The sequence below is a fragment of the Microcaecilia unicolor genome, chromosome 2 (assembly GCF_901765095.1).
Source record: "Microcaecilia unicolor chromosome 2, aMicUni1.1, whole genome shotgun sequence".
Lineage (NCBI taxonomy): Eukaryota > Metazoa > Chordata > Amphibia > Gymnophiona > Siphonopidae > Microcaecilia > Microcaecilia unicolor.
In genome coordinates, this window is record NC_044032.1 from 87,073,479 (window position 1) to 87,090,053 (window position 16,575).

Here is a 16,575-nt window from a genome sequence, read left to right on the forward strand (position 1 = left end):
GACGGGCATAACCCATTGGTTCTGGACTGGTAAAACTCAGGGAAAGAAAATTAGCAGATAAGACTAAATGTTTTCTTTTCAAATACTACTACTTCATATAAAAAAAAATCATAGGCATCAGCTTGGCTAAGAAATTGTCGTTAATATACTTCCAACTGGAGAAAATGGAAAAGTTGTGGTTTAAGTTAGCTTACCAGTTGTAAGTTTTGCTGTTATCCCAAATCTTGGAATATATCTGTGTGTGACATCGCTGCATTAATTTTCAGTCAATCAAATGAAAAACTGGTACTCGATTAGGGTAAGGAAGAAAATGGGATGTTTGACCACGGAAATACAAGACCTGGAGAGATGGATCTTAAAAATACTTGTTTATTGATGAATAAAAGACTCGACACAATCGTTGTGTTTTGGCCGTTAGGCCTGCATCAGGAGTCTACAAAACACACATTTACAAATAAACGTTATATAAAAACAAACCATATGTAGTCAAAGAATCAAATACTAAAAAGCTAAAACAATGTAAAATATTGCAAAATAAAAACTAATGAAACATTCCAAAACATATTCGAAAACATATATAAATGGACAGTTAAAGAACAAATAAAAGTATGTATACATCAGTAGCTAAATACAAGCCATACGACAAAAATGTATGTAAAGTACTCTTGTGTCAATCGTAGAGCGATAGTATTGCATAAAAAAGATGTGCATAGTTAATTACAGATAGATAAAAAATAAAGAATACATAAATAGAGATGGAACATACAAGGCATATAAATAAATAAAATATATCTGCACAATATTTATGAAATGTATTCTATATATAGTACATAGACAATCTTTTTGTAAAAATCCATACGCTTAAATGCATTTATGTGTCTCTGTGCACATAATACTGATAAACCTATGCATATCATACATGCCTGTTTGTCTTCTCTGAGGGATATGTCTTAGTAAAAATGTAAAGGATATGAAACCAGTAGTAATGAAACCCATAAAAACTTTGAAAAAAAGAGGGAGAAAGGGAGGGGGATGATCATTTTGAGTCCATGAATAAGGATTTATTAATAAGACTAGGGTAAAAAATGGGGAAAACAAATTCCCGGTAAATGAGTGAAAATTGAAACTAAGAGATGAAAAACAAAAAAATGCGAAATAGAATAAAGAATAAAAAATGAATAAATATATAGAATAAAATAAAAATAAAATGGAAAAAAAAGGAGGGAAAAGAAAAAGGGGAGGAAAAGGAAAAGAAAAAAAGAGAAAAGGGGGGCAACGGGGGAAGGAATGAGAAGGTACAGCAGAGGGGGAAAGCGTTGCATAACCCTAGTAGTGCTTTAGAAATGTTTAGTAGTAGTAAAAGGGGGAGAGGGAAAAAGGGGGGGGGGAAGGGAGGAATAAAAAGAAGGGAAAATAAACAAGGGGGAAAAAGAACAAAGAAAACAGGGGGAGAAGAAGGGGGGGGGGGAGGAAAAAAAGAGGGGGGAGGGAAAACAGTGACGTAAAGGGGAGGAAAAAAAAGAACATGAGAAACCTGGAGGGAGAACAAACAGAAAACCAAGTGAAAATAAGCATATAGAGAAAAACATCCAAGGAACCATGAAATGAATTGAGATATAGATAAGATGTCTAAAAACTAAAAGACGAAAAAACTGGCATGCATATGCATTTACTCATGCTGGAGGAGTGGCCTAGTGGTTAGGGTGGTGGACTTTGGTCCTGGGGAACTGAGGAACTGAGTTCGATTCCCGGCACAGGCAGCTCCTTGTGACTCTGGGCAAGTCACTTAACCCTCCATCGCCTGCCACATTGAGCCTGCCATGAGTGGGAAAGCGTGGGGTACAAATGTAACAAAAAATAAAATAAAATAAAGACATACACACATGGGTGTGTGTGCAGAGAACTGACACTGCCTAAGTGGCATGATGAACGCATATTAGCAGGGTATAAAGGAATACTTAAACTAATTACATAAGTACTGACCTCACTGGACGTTCTGTATAGTGGGTCTGTGGCAGCAAAAGTAATAGCCCATGGGTATGTAAATGCACCACAATGGGGAGTACAAGGATGAGGGGAAACAAAAAAAAAAAAAAACAGAATAAGCAAATAAATGAAAGGAAGGCACATTGTTATCAAAGGTGAGCATTGCACTGAAGAATGTGCATAGGCTTGTAAATGGGGTTCTAACCTCAGATGTCGGAAATCAGCTGATGCGTGTGTTGGGAGACACTTGATGTGATAATCTATGAAGTGGGTCTATTGCAGGACAAAAAACAGAGAAAATGCGAAAGAAAACAACAAGAAGGGATGAAAAGAAAAGGAAAAACAAATGTCTGGTAGAAAGAAGCCACTAACATTACGTAGGAATATGACACTAGCAACATAATAAAAATAAAGGAAACAGTGTTTTACCTTTAAAAAGACCTTTATGAAAGAACTTGCGCGTAAACAAATGAAATGTCCGCGTGAAGCATAAAAGGATTTGTGTTGCCTTAAGAAGCTAATAGGGCGCCAAAACCGGCGGAAATGACGTTGAGTAACAATAGAAACTGCAGATAAAAGTAGAAATGTAAAATGAACAGTAAGATAAGAAAAACCGCATTGGGAACCAAAGTATTATGCTAAAAATAGCCCGTAGAAGGAAGAAGGAGATATGAGAGACTTCCTGGTTTGTCAGCTGATTTAATGATGTGGTGAATGAACGAGGATGACGGTATTGGAAAAGAAAGACTGCTTGTAGATGAATGCTTATAGATAGATGATACTTCCTGGTTTGTCAGCTGATTTAATGACGTGGTGAATGAAAGAAGATGACGGTACTGTGAAAGACTGCATGTAGATGACGGTACTGGGAAATAAATACTTGTGGAAAGATAATGCTATACATTCACGCGGACATTTCGTTTGTTTACGCGCAAGTTCTTTCATAAAGGTCTTTTTAACGGTAAAACACTGCACACACACACACCCATGTGTGTATGACTTTATTTACAGCATGAGTAAATGCATATGCATGCCAGTTTTTTGTCTTTCAGTTTTTAGACATCTATATCTTTTCAATTCATTTCATGGTTCCTTGGATGTTTTTCTTTATATGCTTATTTTCACTTGGTTTTCTATTTGTTCTCCCTCCAGGTTTCTCATGTTCTTTTTTTTCCTCCCCTTTACCTCACCGTTTTCCTTCCCCCTTCTTCCCCCCCCCCCTTTGTTTTCTTTCTGTTCTTCTTTTTTCCCCCTTTTTTATTTTTATTTTTCCTTCCTTTTTTCTCTCTTTTTTTTTTTTTTTCCCCCTGTTGCCCCCTTTTCTCTCTCCCCCTGTTGCCCCCCTTTCTCTTCTTTTTCTTCTCCTTTTCCCTCCTTCTTTTTTTTCCATTTTATTTTTGTTTTATTTTATATATTCATTTTTTATTCTTTATTTCACATTTTTTCGTTTTTCATCTCTTAGTTTCAATTTTCACTCATTTACCGGGGATTTGTTTTCCCCATTTTTGACCCTAGTCTTATTAATAAATCCTTATTCATGGACTCAAAATGATCATCCCCCTCCCTTTCTCCATCTTTTTTTCAAAGTTTTTATGGGTTTCATCACTACTGGTTTCATATCCTTTACATTTTTACTAAGACATATCCCTCAGAGAAGACAGACAGACATGTATGATATGCATAGGTTTATCAGTATTATGTGCACAGAGACACATAAATGCATTTAAGTGTATGGATTTTTACAAAAAGATTGTCTATGTACTATATATAGAATACATTTCTTAAATATTGTGCAGATATATTTTATTTATATGCCTTGTATGTTCCATCTCTATTTATGTATTCTTTATTTTTTATCTATCTGTAATTAACTGTGTACATCTTTTTTATGCAATACTATCACTCTACGATTGACACAAGAGTACTTTACATACATTTTTGTCGTATGGCTTGTATTTAGCTACTAATGTATACATACTTTTATTTGTTCTTTAACTGTCCGTTTATATATGTTTTTGAATGTTTCATTAGTTTTTATTTTGCAATATTTTACATTGTTTTAGCTTTTTAGTATTTGATTCTTTGACTACATATGGTTTGTTTTTATTTAACGTTTATTTGTATATATGTGTTTTGTAGACTCCTGATGCAGGCCTAACGGCCGAAACACAACGATTGTGTCGAGTGTTTTATTCATCAATAAACAAGTATTTTTAAGATCCATCTCTCCAGGTCTTGTATTTCCGTGGTCAAGCATCCCACTTTTTTCCATATCTGTGTTCTCCCGTGGGGCGTTCGAGTTCTCCGCTGAACAGCCGATTTTTTTGAACTCGATTGGGGTAAGGCATTTACATGCTTAGAGTAAATCATGGAACAGTATTTAACTTGATGAATATTTCAATGTCAAAAGGATAGATTCTGCAGGCTATATTAATTCCACAGTGCAAAATTTGTACAGTTGTTAAAAATGTGTTTTCTTTCCTAGATAATACATATGTGTCCAGTTCAGATAATGAAGAAGATGTGCTAGTTACAACCGAACCAATTCCAGTTATTTTCCTCAGAATTGCAACAGGTACTCTTACGATTTTTATTGATTTTTAAAGGAACAGAAAGTATTGGTCATCAAGAAGAAGATAGTGATAAAGCAATCTGATTTATATGCATAAAAAGGGATATCTTATGTGTGAACTATATTCTCTGAGGACAAGCAGAACAATAATTTTCACTTGTGGGTAATGCATACTGTGTTGCCCAGTCTGGAGCTTGAAAAAGCTTAGTATAGCTTTAAGAGCATGCACCACGCGTGCACGAGTGCCTTTCTGCCTGCTCACGAGACGCGGGACCATCAGTTCCATTTTTTCCATGGTGAGGAGAGGATGCCATCTCTGACCACTCCTCACAGCTTGGTTTGATTTTGGTTTGAGTGAATATTTTTTGAGGATTCCCATTGTATTTTTCTTTTATTTTGCCCTGTTCTCTTTGGGGTTTCCTCTTTTTCTCTTTCCTTTACGTTTTAGGTTCTTTTTGCCGTATTCTAAGTTTTTTTTTTTTTTACTGTATTCAGTAGGCTACACTTATGCCTGAATTCTGGTGGGGTTTTTCCATATTTTTCTTTCTGGTGCGTTGCTGTTTTTTTTAGCACCATCAAGTCTTTTGATTTACCCACGGCTATTTTTCCTTCCATGTCATTGATGGTTCCCAGTGGGTTTAAGCAATAGGACCATCACTGGCAAAGACACCCATTCTTGGTGACTTCAGTGCTTGGGACATGAACATACCCCTTCTAACCATGTTCTTTATCTTCATATGAAGAAAATAACCCAGTTAGCCAGAGAGGCTCAATGAGAGAAACTTTTTGGAGCCAGGTGGGAAGCCTCAATATTGGTATCGGCATCTTTAGCATAGGTATTGGGGGTTGCATTGGCATTGGGTGCATCGATCTGCATGGCTGTGAGGCCCTTAGACACTGGGAGTGAATGTGTGTCGAGTGGGTCTCTACCTATTTTGATTTTGGCTGCTGTGCAGGCCCCCCGGGACCAGTCAGAATCGGACCTGACCCCAAGGTGACATGAGGATTCGATGTCATCCTCGGCACTGAGGAGCATCGATGCCTGGCATTGCAAGAAGCATTGACATCAATCACCCATGATGCACAGTGCTGGGAGCTCTGAGACACCGAGAGATCCTCTGGTACCCGAGAAGTATTGGCGCTGGGAGGACTGCTCCCCTTCCATACAGGAGGTACCGATGCGTTGGTCTCCAGGTAGCTAGGACCAGGCATCTGCTTTGACCAAACAAGTTTACCAACACCCCAGCCTTTCTTGATGTCTGCCCTTAATGAGCGCACCCAGGCCTTGCTTCCTGAACTTTTGGTGCATTGGCGTCTGTGGTGCTTGTCTGCCATGCCTCTTGCTGCTGCTCTGCATGGCCATTAGCCTGCATTTAGGCCTCCAATGCGGGCGCCATGCGACCTTGGCGTCTTGACTTATAGTCTTTCTTGTTCTGGGCAGCTATATGCAGGACCTAATCAGTTCTGGATGGATCAGCAGTTGGTGAATCTTACTACTGGAGGCAGCTTTACTACTAAAAAAACAGTTAAAAGTGCCATTGGGAGGAAGTCAAGTTTAAACCAAGGAACACACTGAAGCTTAAATAAAGAAGGCTCAGAACAGAGCTGGTGTTAGAGAATGGCAACCAGGGCAATTGTACTAGGTCCCCACGCCCCAAGAGGCCCCAAGACTTCTTCGCTGGACAGGTTCCTCTTCTGTAGGGCTCTGTGCTTGGTCTGTACGGATATTCCAACACCCTTGCGGTGAGGTCTGGTCACCTAGCTTGAGGTTGTGGCCACAGTTTAGTGTTGAGTTGCCTTTTGGATAAGAATGGATAGGGGGTTGTCTAAGATTCTTAGAGGTTTGTTTCCATCTTCTTTAGTTAGGTAATTCAGCAGTGGACAGACAACAGTGGAAAAGAGCAATACTAATGGTTTTTACTGAGTGATCTATAGGAGCAATTGGATTGTGGCTATCTGTTCTTTTCAAGGTGTTCAGCAGTTCTAGAATCCCCTTGATGGTAGCATGTTTGCTGCCTTTACATAAGTTCCATGTCAGTAGTGCATGAGACTATGGGGTGTACACCCTCAGGTGCCTTTGTTTCCATGTTGGAGTGTCACAGTTGGGGACACTGGAGGTGAGGTAGGATATTGCCTTGCTTAACTAGTGTGAATGGGATCTGGTCTTCCTCCCCATCTGAGGTCCTTAAAACTTTGGTATGTTCAACTTATCTGGATTGGTCTAGCACAGTGGTTCTTAAACTTTTTTTGTTGTGACACACCAGATAGACAATGTTCACTTGGCTGACACACTGAACACTACAATTCACAGCTGAACAAAGAAAAAACCCTATATATAATTTCATGGTGCTAACAGTGATAGAGAAATACAGATGCAATGGTGATGACTACCAGAGTGGAGCAGAGGGGTGGGTCAGAGGCCTACATCATTTCCAGCTGGAGCCGGTAGCAGAAATAGAGACTAGTTATGGAGATTTCAAGCACCTGACTTCCTGTTCTCAGCCTTCCCCAACCTGCCATACACATAGCTGTTAAGGAATATACAAGCTTGCTGTCTGTCAAATTTTTTGTGACACACCTCTTAGCTCTTGGTGACATACCAGTGTGTCCCCACACACTGGTTGATAACCACTTAAATCCTGCTAGATCAATTCATTCCTCCCTTCTGTTTTGTCATGGTATGTGATTCATTAAGTTTGTTAGTTTGATGCTAGCTTTTATAATTATTATGTAAATCACACTATGTGCAATGGAGGGCGATTTTTATTAAATGTTTCTAAATAAATAAAAAATCAGTCCAGACTGTTAATAAAGGGATCCCCCTTACCACTGTAGGATTATCACTGTCTTTTCACTTACACTCCAGTGTCCCAAATATCCACTACTCAGTATTGTGGAGTGCCAAAAGACCAGTGGTGGTTAGTATTTTCACCCCCTCTCCAAACTACCATATATAATACAACAGTTTTGGAGAGACAAAATACAAGACCACATATGAGAAAGTGAAGTTAGAGATTTTATTACTCACCAAGAGAAAGTTGCAATTACAAAATTTAATTTCTCATGGAGGAGGGGGGGGGAGGGGGTCACAGAGCCACAACACAACCGTGATGCTTGCATCTGAGAGTCCCCCAGATAAGATCTGGTACATGCAGTTTTATACAGGTAACAGTTAATACATATTATAATGCAGTGGTTAATACCTATTGGATAGTATAATATAGTGGTTTTTACTAATTGACTAGGCTAATATGTTAGTTATTATTTCTGAGAAAGTCTAAATTAGCTTTACTCTTCCTAGTAAGCACAGTCATCTTTCAGGGGAATGTCCCAGTTCTGCATTTCTCCGAAACACCTGCACCACCAGGTTGCCACACAACGCTAATCCAAACCGGCAGGCCTTGCACCTACAACCCCCCCTTCCTCATTCTCATCACCACAAGGGTGTCTGAACGCTTTCCATTGCTGGAGTTCAAGTTAGTGTCACTTCAGACTTTGGACTGTCAGTTCTATTACCTTTTTCATACCCTGAACCAAAGTGTAGAGAATGGTTCATAATATACAAGACCCACCCTGGAAGACTATTGTTCCAGTTCTGTTTTTTTTTTTCTGTCCTGTTTGGCTTTTCTTCTGTGGTAGTCAACAAGAATATTGTCTTTCAATCATGTGGACTTGGGTTTGGGCTAATTATTAACAGTATGTTCAGGTGTATTTCAGATCCAGTTCTGTACCACTCTTCCTCAGAGGACAAGCAGGCATAATAATCTCACATACGGGTGACGTCATTCACGGAGCCCAGTGTGGACACTGCCAAATGTACTGGCACACACAATTTTTGAGGCAGTGCCCCCACCGCGCATGCATGAGTACCTTCCCACCTGACACACGAGTGCAGGAGCAGTAGTCTGTCGTTTCTGCAGAGCAGAGTGGTTAAAAAAAAAAAATCTCTCCTTAGCGTGTCAAACTTTTGCCCTTTTGGTTCCTTCCCTTTTTTGGGATATATTTTTCTGTGTTGTGTTCAAGTTTATTCATTTTTTTCAGTTGTTTTTCATTTTTTGGACTTTGGGATATCTGAGTCCTTTTTTTGCTGGGGAAGCATCGACCAGTTTCGGGTATGTGACGACTTGAGCTTCCCTGGCCATAGAGCATTTTGACCTTGCGTTGGCTGTTTTCCCCTCCATGTCAGTGAGGGTGCCGAGTGGCTTTAAGAAGGGTACTCAATGCAATAGGACTATTTCATGCATAGACCCCCATAACTGGTGTGTTCGGTACTTGTGTCCAGATCACCGGGACATACAGTGTAGCCTCTGCTCGTGCATGCAAGTGAGGACCCTTAAAACCTGCAGAGTCCAATGTGAAAAATGTTTTGGTTCTGCATCGACATGGGCATCTGCATCAAGTATGGCAGGGGATGTGGCACTCAACATGGAACATGCATCAGCGTCTGCATTGACATCATGGGCACTGATGCAATATTGAGATAATGCGGTCAGACTCAGTACATCGAACACTTAAGGACTCTGTCCTCATCAGTGCTGTGTGCATTGAGGGATCTGTAGCCTAAAAAGCCTAAGAAGCATTGCCATCGTTCTCCCTCCGGGCACTCTGCTCACACTTCCCCTGCATAGACATCCTCTATCACTGGTAGCATCCATTCTGCAGTGACCGCTCTCCTTCTCTCTAACTTATTTCTCAAGGAGTGTCTTTGAGGTCTTAGAGATCTCCTACACCTGCACAGGCTATAACTCAGGCTACGACCACACCACTTTCTCATCCTGTACTGATGCTGTACAGGAGGAAATCCGGGCTATGTTCAAGCTTTGAGGGCTACTGCATTTCCCGTCTATACAGGCTTACAGGGTGCTTGTGCCAGCCTCAGCCTAGCCCATAGATACATCAGAGAGATGGTCATGGGAGAGGTCCTTCATACTGGCAAGGTGCTGACCGTCGGGGGCTGTACATACCCGACTGACATGTGCGTCAACATTGGCAAAAACTTTCTACAACTTTGGAGACTCATTTACCTCAACACGTCTCGACACAGCAGCCTCCCGTGTGCCTCCGGTCATCCTGTGTCCTCTGTTTAGTGTTGTTCTGGGAAATCATTAAACAGCATCCCGCGCTTTGCCAGGGGTTTATTTTGCTCAGTTAACATGCAGTGGAAAACTCGCCCTCATAACCGTATTCATGAATCTTTCTCTTCGGCTCATAACAAAAGACAAACAACTTTTCCGCTAGAGTTCTGTTCTCTACTGAACCGGTTGAAAGAAATCCTTGGCTCCGGTCGGACTCGGTAAGGAATGAGTTGTTGTGGGAGGGGGAAAGGTGCTGGAGGCGGTTGAACAGAACGTCCGCAACGCTCTGCCTGGTCCGCTTCAAGTCACTGCAAGCCTACGTCTTGGAGGGGGGGTCAGCGTTGGCTCGGGGTGTAGTGAGATGAGAGTTAGTGCGACGGGGCGGTGAAGATGCTGGCAGTGTCCATCGTGGAGTTTTTTTTGTGTGCGCCACTGCCCTTGTTCCGTAGCATTGTTTCATGATTGGTCCTTTTAGTGTTGCTTTGACGTCGCGTAGTAACTGTGTGCTGCTGGTTTTCATTGGTTGAGTGTCATTGGTCCGCCCTCTATGTCATGACGTTTGATGCGGGGGGCGGGGCTAACACTCATGTGCGAATTTCGGGTTTCACCACCATGCATTTAGAACGTTGGGACTTGTGGAGGCTTCAGAATGTTGGAGGTGTGTTTTATGTAGAGAGATTTGTTGCATTTGTATCCCACATTTTCCCACCTTTTTGCAGGCTCAATGTGGTTTACATGGTACCGTAATTGGCATGAACAAATACAAGTTGCGATTAATATCAAGGTGATATGGTAGAGTGAGATACATGTATGGTAAAGACAATTGGGGAAAACTTAGAGAGGGAAAGGAAGAGTTAGGATATGTCCTTTACGTTCTTTGGTTAAGTTGTGTTGCAGAAGTCCAGATTTTTTATGTTGGGTCGGTGGTGTATGCCCTTCTGAACAGTTCTGTATTTTGAAGAGTCAGACTCGTACCTCTCCTGGGAGATTGATCAGGACCCACAGGACCCCTCAGCTGAGGAGTCCTAGGTGTCCTATGGCATTCCATCTGATCCTTCTCCGCCACCTGAGACATGTATGTCCTTTCGTGGCTTTGTCCGTGAGATGGCTCAAGCCAAACAATTCAAATTAGAGACAGAGGAAGAACCTCGTTAAGAAAGGGAAATGGAAGTGGGACTTGATATACCGCCTTTCTGAGGTTTTTGCAACTAAATTCAAAGCTGTTTGCATATATTCAGGTACTTATTTTGTACCAGGGGCAATGGAGGGAGGATTAAGTGATTTGCCCAGAGTCACAAGGAGCTGCAGTGGGAATCGAACTCAGTTCCCCCGGATCAAAGTCCACTGCACTAACCACTAGGCTACTCCTCCAGGCAGAGAAGCTAGAACATTGGACTCTTCTGGTTTAAAAAAACCCGAAAAACTTTTCAGGTTTCAATACTAACCAATCGCATATTAATTACCAACTTTATTCCACAATTTCCTTAAAATCTCTAATACAGAATACTCTGTCCTTTGTAGAATTCCTTCCCCCTGAGATGACTGAGAAATTCCATAAGCTTCACAGAAAACTTCTCGACTTTCATAAACATCTGTCAAGGCAAGCCTTAGATGTCTCTTCAAGCATTTCCACCTTAGCACTAGCAGTGTGACAGCTCTCCTGGATGAGGGTCTCCAACCTCGAATCTGTTGTGCAGGAGTGTCTAGCGAATGTCCCTTGTGGAGAAAACTTGTTTGGCAACAAAGTCGAGGAGGTAGCTGACAGAATCAAAAAACATACGGTACTATAAAAACTTTATCCAGACCTCCAACTTCTGCTACTAGAAGATTTGCTGGAGGATTTTGACTCTCCAATTACTATAATTTCTAAACGTCATTATATTCCTATGCCTCCCCCTCAAAAGGACTACTCCCTAGTGCTTACATTCAAGGCAGTAGCGGGGTCAAAAATCCCACTTAGTCTAAACAACAACCCAGTTTTTGACTCTTTCCTAGAGAGCAGTGCCATTGTACAGTTGTCTGTGCCAAGTGACCTGGTCGGAGGGAGACTCATCTTCTTTCAACTGAGGTGGCCTCTCGTAACCTCTGAATGTTGGGTGCTGCACACCTTACAGCATGGTAATGCTCTGTGTTGGGGGAAAAAAGACCTCCCAGCCATCTTGTTTCAACTCCCTCCAAATGACACTAGATCTCAAGGAGGCATACATGCATATATCTATTTTATCTGCACACAGAAAGTTTCTCCGCATCTGCTGTGGCACTTTGCATTATTAATACAAGCTCTTACTTGTTTGGCTTGGCTTTGGCTCCTCGAGTCTTTGCGTGCCTGATAATGGTAGCTGCAATATTATGCAGGTGAGACATATATGTCTAACTCTACCTGGATGTCTGGTTAATCAAGGCAACTCCTGGGAGTTGGCACACACCTGCTTTATATCCGTCATCAAGCTCCTAGACCTCCTGGGGTTTGTGATCAGTTATCCCAAATCACATCTTCAATGGGTTCAGACCTTAGAATTCATAGGGGCCCTTCTCAATACTACTCATGGCCAAGTCTTCCTTCCTCAACCGAGAGCAAACATACTACATCTGTCTGCTCAGGTGTTCAAATCCACCCAGGTATTTGCTAATCAGATGCTTCACCTCCTCGGTCACATGGCCTCAACAGTCTAACACAATTGGCTCAACTCCACTTCTGCATTCCTCAGTGGACACTTTCCTCTCAGCAGTCCCAATCCACAGAATTACTCTAGGCCTGTATTCGAGTCACGCCACAGCTATGTAACTTTCTACAGTGGTGAATAATATCTCAGAATCTTACCCATGGTCTTCCCTTTTAGCCCCTTCCGCGTCAAGGTCCTCACCACAAATGCCTCCATAGTAGGTTGGGCTACTTGCCTCGATGTTCTTCACACACACGGTTTGTGGTCCCCACGGGAGAAATGATATATTGGTCTTCTGGAACTGAGATCGGTGTAGAACGCTCTCAAAACCTTCCAAGACCGCATCCTCAATCAGGTAATACTTGTATGCACAGACAACCAGGTTGTGATATATTACCTGAACAACCAAGGAGGAACAGGTTCTTACCACCCCTGCCAGCAAGCAGTCCAGATATGGACTTGGGCAGCTTCTTGAAACATTTGTATAAGTGCTTTTTACCTCACTGGCAAACAGAATACTGTAGCTGACAAATTGGGCAGAGTTCTTCAGCCTCTTGAATGGTCCCTCAGCATCTTTGTAGTTCGTTGAATATTCCAGCAGTGGGGGACCCCAGCAATAGACCTGTTTCCTTCTCAAAACAACAAGCTTTCCTGCTTTTGTTCCAGGATATATGCTCCCCAACTGAACAGCCCCAGATGCCTTCTTACTCCACTGGGGAGCAGATCTTCTATACGCCTTTCCCTCGCTGCCTCTCATAGGGAAAACTCTTCTCAAACTGCATTGAGACCAAGGGACTGTAATTTTAATTGCTTCATACTGGCCTTGTCAAATCTGGTTCCCTCTTCTCCTTGAGTTATCATCCAAGGAACCATTGAGGTTAGATCCTTTTCCAACCCTAATAACACAGAACAAGGGGTCCTTCCTCTATCCAGACAATTTCTCTCTAGTCCTGATGGCTTTGTTCCTGATGACATAGATTTTCATTCCTTAAATCTTCCTGAAGGAGTTTCTAGAATACTCCTTGCTTCTAGAAAACCTTCTACGTAGAAATGTTACCATTTCAAGTGGAAGAGATTTTCCTTCTGGTGTGCAGCCAGAGTGCTCAGCCATGCTAGGTGTTCTCTTCCTACCCTTATGAAGTACTCCTCCATCTCTCTGATTCTGGCCTCAAAACACATTCAGCCAGAGTATTCTTGAGCGCCATTAGTGCGTTTCACTTCAAGGTTGATAAAAAGCCAGTATCTGTTCATCCCTTGATAGTAAAGTTCATGAAGGGTTTATTTCATAACAAACCTATCAAACCCCACCCCCTTTGGTTTGGGATCTAATTGTCACCTTCACAGTTCTCATGAAACCTCCTTTTGAAACACTGCATTCTTGTTCTCTAAAATTCCTCACATATAAAGTAGTGTTCTTAGTAGCTCTTACTTCTGCCAGACGAGTAAGTGAGCTTCAAGCCCTAGCAGGCTGCTTGTTCTCACTGATGGGTGATGTCCGTCGGCAGCCCCAGGATCGGAAGATCTTCCTCGCAACAAGTTTTTCTAGCCCCCATGTGCACCATGCATTCGCGACCGTCTTCCCGCCCGTAGCGTGAGCGTGCCCCTCAGTCTCTTTTTTTTTTTTCCGCGGTTCGGATCTGCTGTTTTATGGTCGGTCTGTGCCCCAGAGAGGCCCCCGCTGCGTTTTTTGCCGCTTTTCGGTGTTTCCGATGAGTTTGCTCGTCTTTTCTTTGTTTAATAAAATAAAAAGTCTTTGTTTCCCTGTGGTTTTGTTTTTTCCCGTAAGTTTCCTTTCTTTTTCGGTAGCGGCCATTTTGGCTGCCCGTATGGCTTTTGTCCCTTTTTTTTGGTGCTTTTTCAGCATCATCGCGGACTTTGACCTCGCTGGCGCGATTTTTCCGCCCATGTCCTCGAAGCCTGCCAACGGCATCAAGAAGTGCACGCGGTGCAATCGGACCATTTTGCTGACTGACGGACACGTTTCGTGTCTTCAGTGTTTGGGAGTGGGTCATTGTCCCAACACCTGCACGCTGTGTCTTCAGCTCAAAAAGAGGACCCAGGCGGCAAGATTGGCTCAGTGGGACTTGCTGGTCGGAGCCAGGACTGGTCCTTCGATGTCGATGGAGCCAGCGGTACCGAGGTCATCGCCGGTATCGATGTTGGCATCGGAGGGTGCATCGACGTCCGGAGTGCAGGTGATGGCTGTCCACAGGTCCCACGCTGGTAGCAGTGAGCCATCGAGTGGGTCTCCACCTGCCTCGAGGGCTCCTGCGGTACAGGCCCCCTGGACCGACCTCTTTCGGCCCAGGCCCCGAGGAGACGTGTGGATTCCACGTCTTCCTCGTCGGTACCGGGAGGTACTGGTGCCGTGCTTTGTGCGAAGGCGCACCGGCATTGGTCACCTTCCTGTCATGGTACCGAGAGCTCCGGAACACCGAGGGAGTCAGCACCCGAGAAGCGTTGACGCTGAGAGGATCGCTCACCCTCTATGCAAGAGGTGTCGATACGCTCTGCTCCGGACAGCCCGGTACAGCCTCCACGCTCCAGACAGGTTCTGACATCGTCGCCGGTACCGGCCCCACAGCCTTGCTCGACAGCCAGTCTGAACGAGCACCTCGAGGCCATTCTTCCAGGTATCCTGGAAAGGCTGCTGCGTTCATCTGCTCCGATACCGGGGGTGCTTGCGCCTATGGTACCGTCGAGAGATGCGGCGGCTGGCTCTCCGCCCGTGGTGCGGACTGCGACGCCGGTACCGCTTGTGGCATCGGCATCCACTGCCACCCAAGTTGACTCCCCGTCGACGTCGCTGAAGGGAGCTTTGTCGCTGCCGGCACTGGAGTCTTCTTCTCGACACCTCCATCGAGGACCTAGTTCCTCTGCGTCGAGATGGCCTCGGCTTCGGACCGAAGTTCGTGAACTGGTGTCTGATACCAAGGTGAGGCCTCATGGGAGGCAGAGGAAGACCCAAGATATTTCTCTGACGAGGAGTCTTGTGATCTTCCTTCTGATCCCACTCCGCCAGAGAGAAAGCTTTCTTCTCCTGAGAGTCTGTCTTTCTCGTCCTTTGTCCGGGAAATGTCTACTGCCATTCCCTTCTCAGTGGTTACTGAGGACGAACCCAGGGCTGAGATGTTAGAGGTCCTGGACTATCTTTCGCCACCTAAGGAATCGTCCACTGTTCCCCTTCATAATGTACTGAAGCAGACATTGTTGGCGAACTGGACGAAACCCTTAAGTAATCCCACTATCCCCCAAAAGATTGAGTCCCAGTATCGGATCCACGGGACCCAGAGTTAATGAAGACCCAGTTGCCTCATGACTCTGGAGTTGTGGATCTGGCTTTCAAGAAAGTCAAGAGCACTAGGGATTACACCTCGGTGCCCCCGTGGCGGGAGTCTAGGACTCTGGACTCTTTTGGGAGGAAGGCCTACCATTCTGCTATGCTCGTGTCCAAGATTGTCATACCAGCTCTACACGAGCATCCACTTGTGGAACAATGTGAGGCAGCTGACGGACTTGGTCGATAAGCTCCCGTCTGAGCAGGCCAAGCCTTTTCAGGAGGTGGTCAGGCAGCTGAAGGCGTGTCGCAAATTCCTGTCCAGGGGTGTTTACGACACTTTTGATGTTGCGTCCAGGGCCGCTGCTCAAGGTATAGTGATGCGCAGATGCTCATGGCTGCATGCCTCTGACTTGGAGAATAGAGTCCAGCAGCGGATTGCGGATGCTACTTGCTGGGGGGATAACATTTTTGGTGAGCGCATTGAACAGGTGGTAGAACAGCTCCACCAACGGGACACCACATTTGACAAGCTCTCCCACCGGACGCCTTCAGCATCTACCTCTTTAGGTAGACGTTTTTATGGGGGAAGGAGGAATGTTCCCTATGCTTCTGATAGGCATAGGTACAATCCACCTTCTTGCCAGCCCGCTCAGGCAGAGCTCCAGCACACTCGTTCACGTCAACAGCGTGCTGCGCCTCAGGCCCCTGCAGCTCCCCAGCAAAAGCAAGGGACAGGCTTTTGACTGGCTCCAGGCGAGCATAGCCGATATAAACGTGTCCGTGCCGGAAGATCTGCCGGTAGGAAGGAGGTTAAAGTTTTTTCACGAAAGGTGGCCTCTTGTAACCGACCGGTGGGTTCTCTAAGTAGAACGGCTAGGATACTCCCTCAATTTGACCTCCAAATTGTCCACCGGGAGCTCAGTCCTTCAGCTTCCAGCACAAGCAGGTACTTGCAGAGGAACTCTCCGCCCTTCTCAGCGCCAATGCGGTCGAGCCCGT

The 16,575-nt window shown here is 44.0% G+C and overlaps 1 protein-coding gene across 1 annotated transcript in view; it reads left to right on the forward strand.

Annotated features, from left to right (window-relative positions):
• PARP8 (poly(ADP-ribose) polymerase family member 8) overlaps positions 1–16,575 on the forward strand; it is a 583,039-nt gene that overhangs the window by 63,148 nt on the left and 503,316 nt on the right. The window contains exon 4 of the mRNA XM_030193114.1: positions 4,472–4,561. Within this exon, the coding sequence (XP_030048974.1) occupies positions 4,472–4,561 (90 nt within the window). The remainder of the gene's footprint in view (positions 1–4,471; positions 4,562–16,575) is intronic.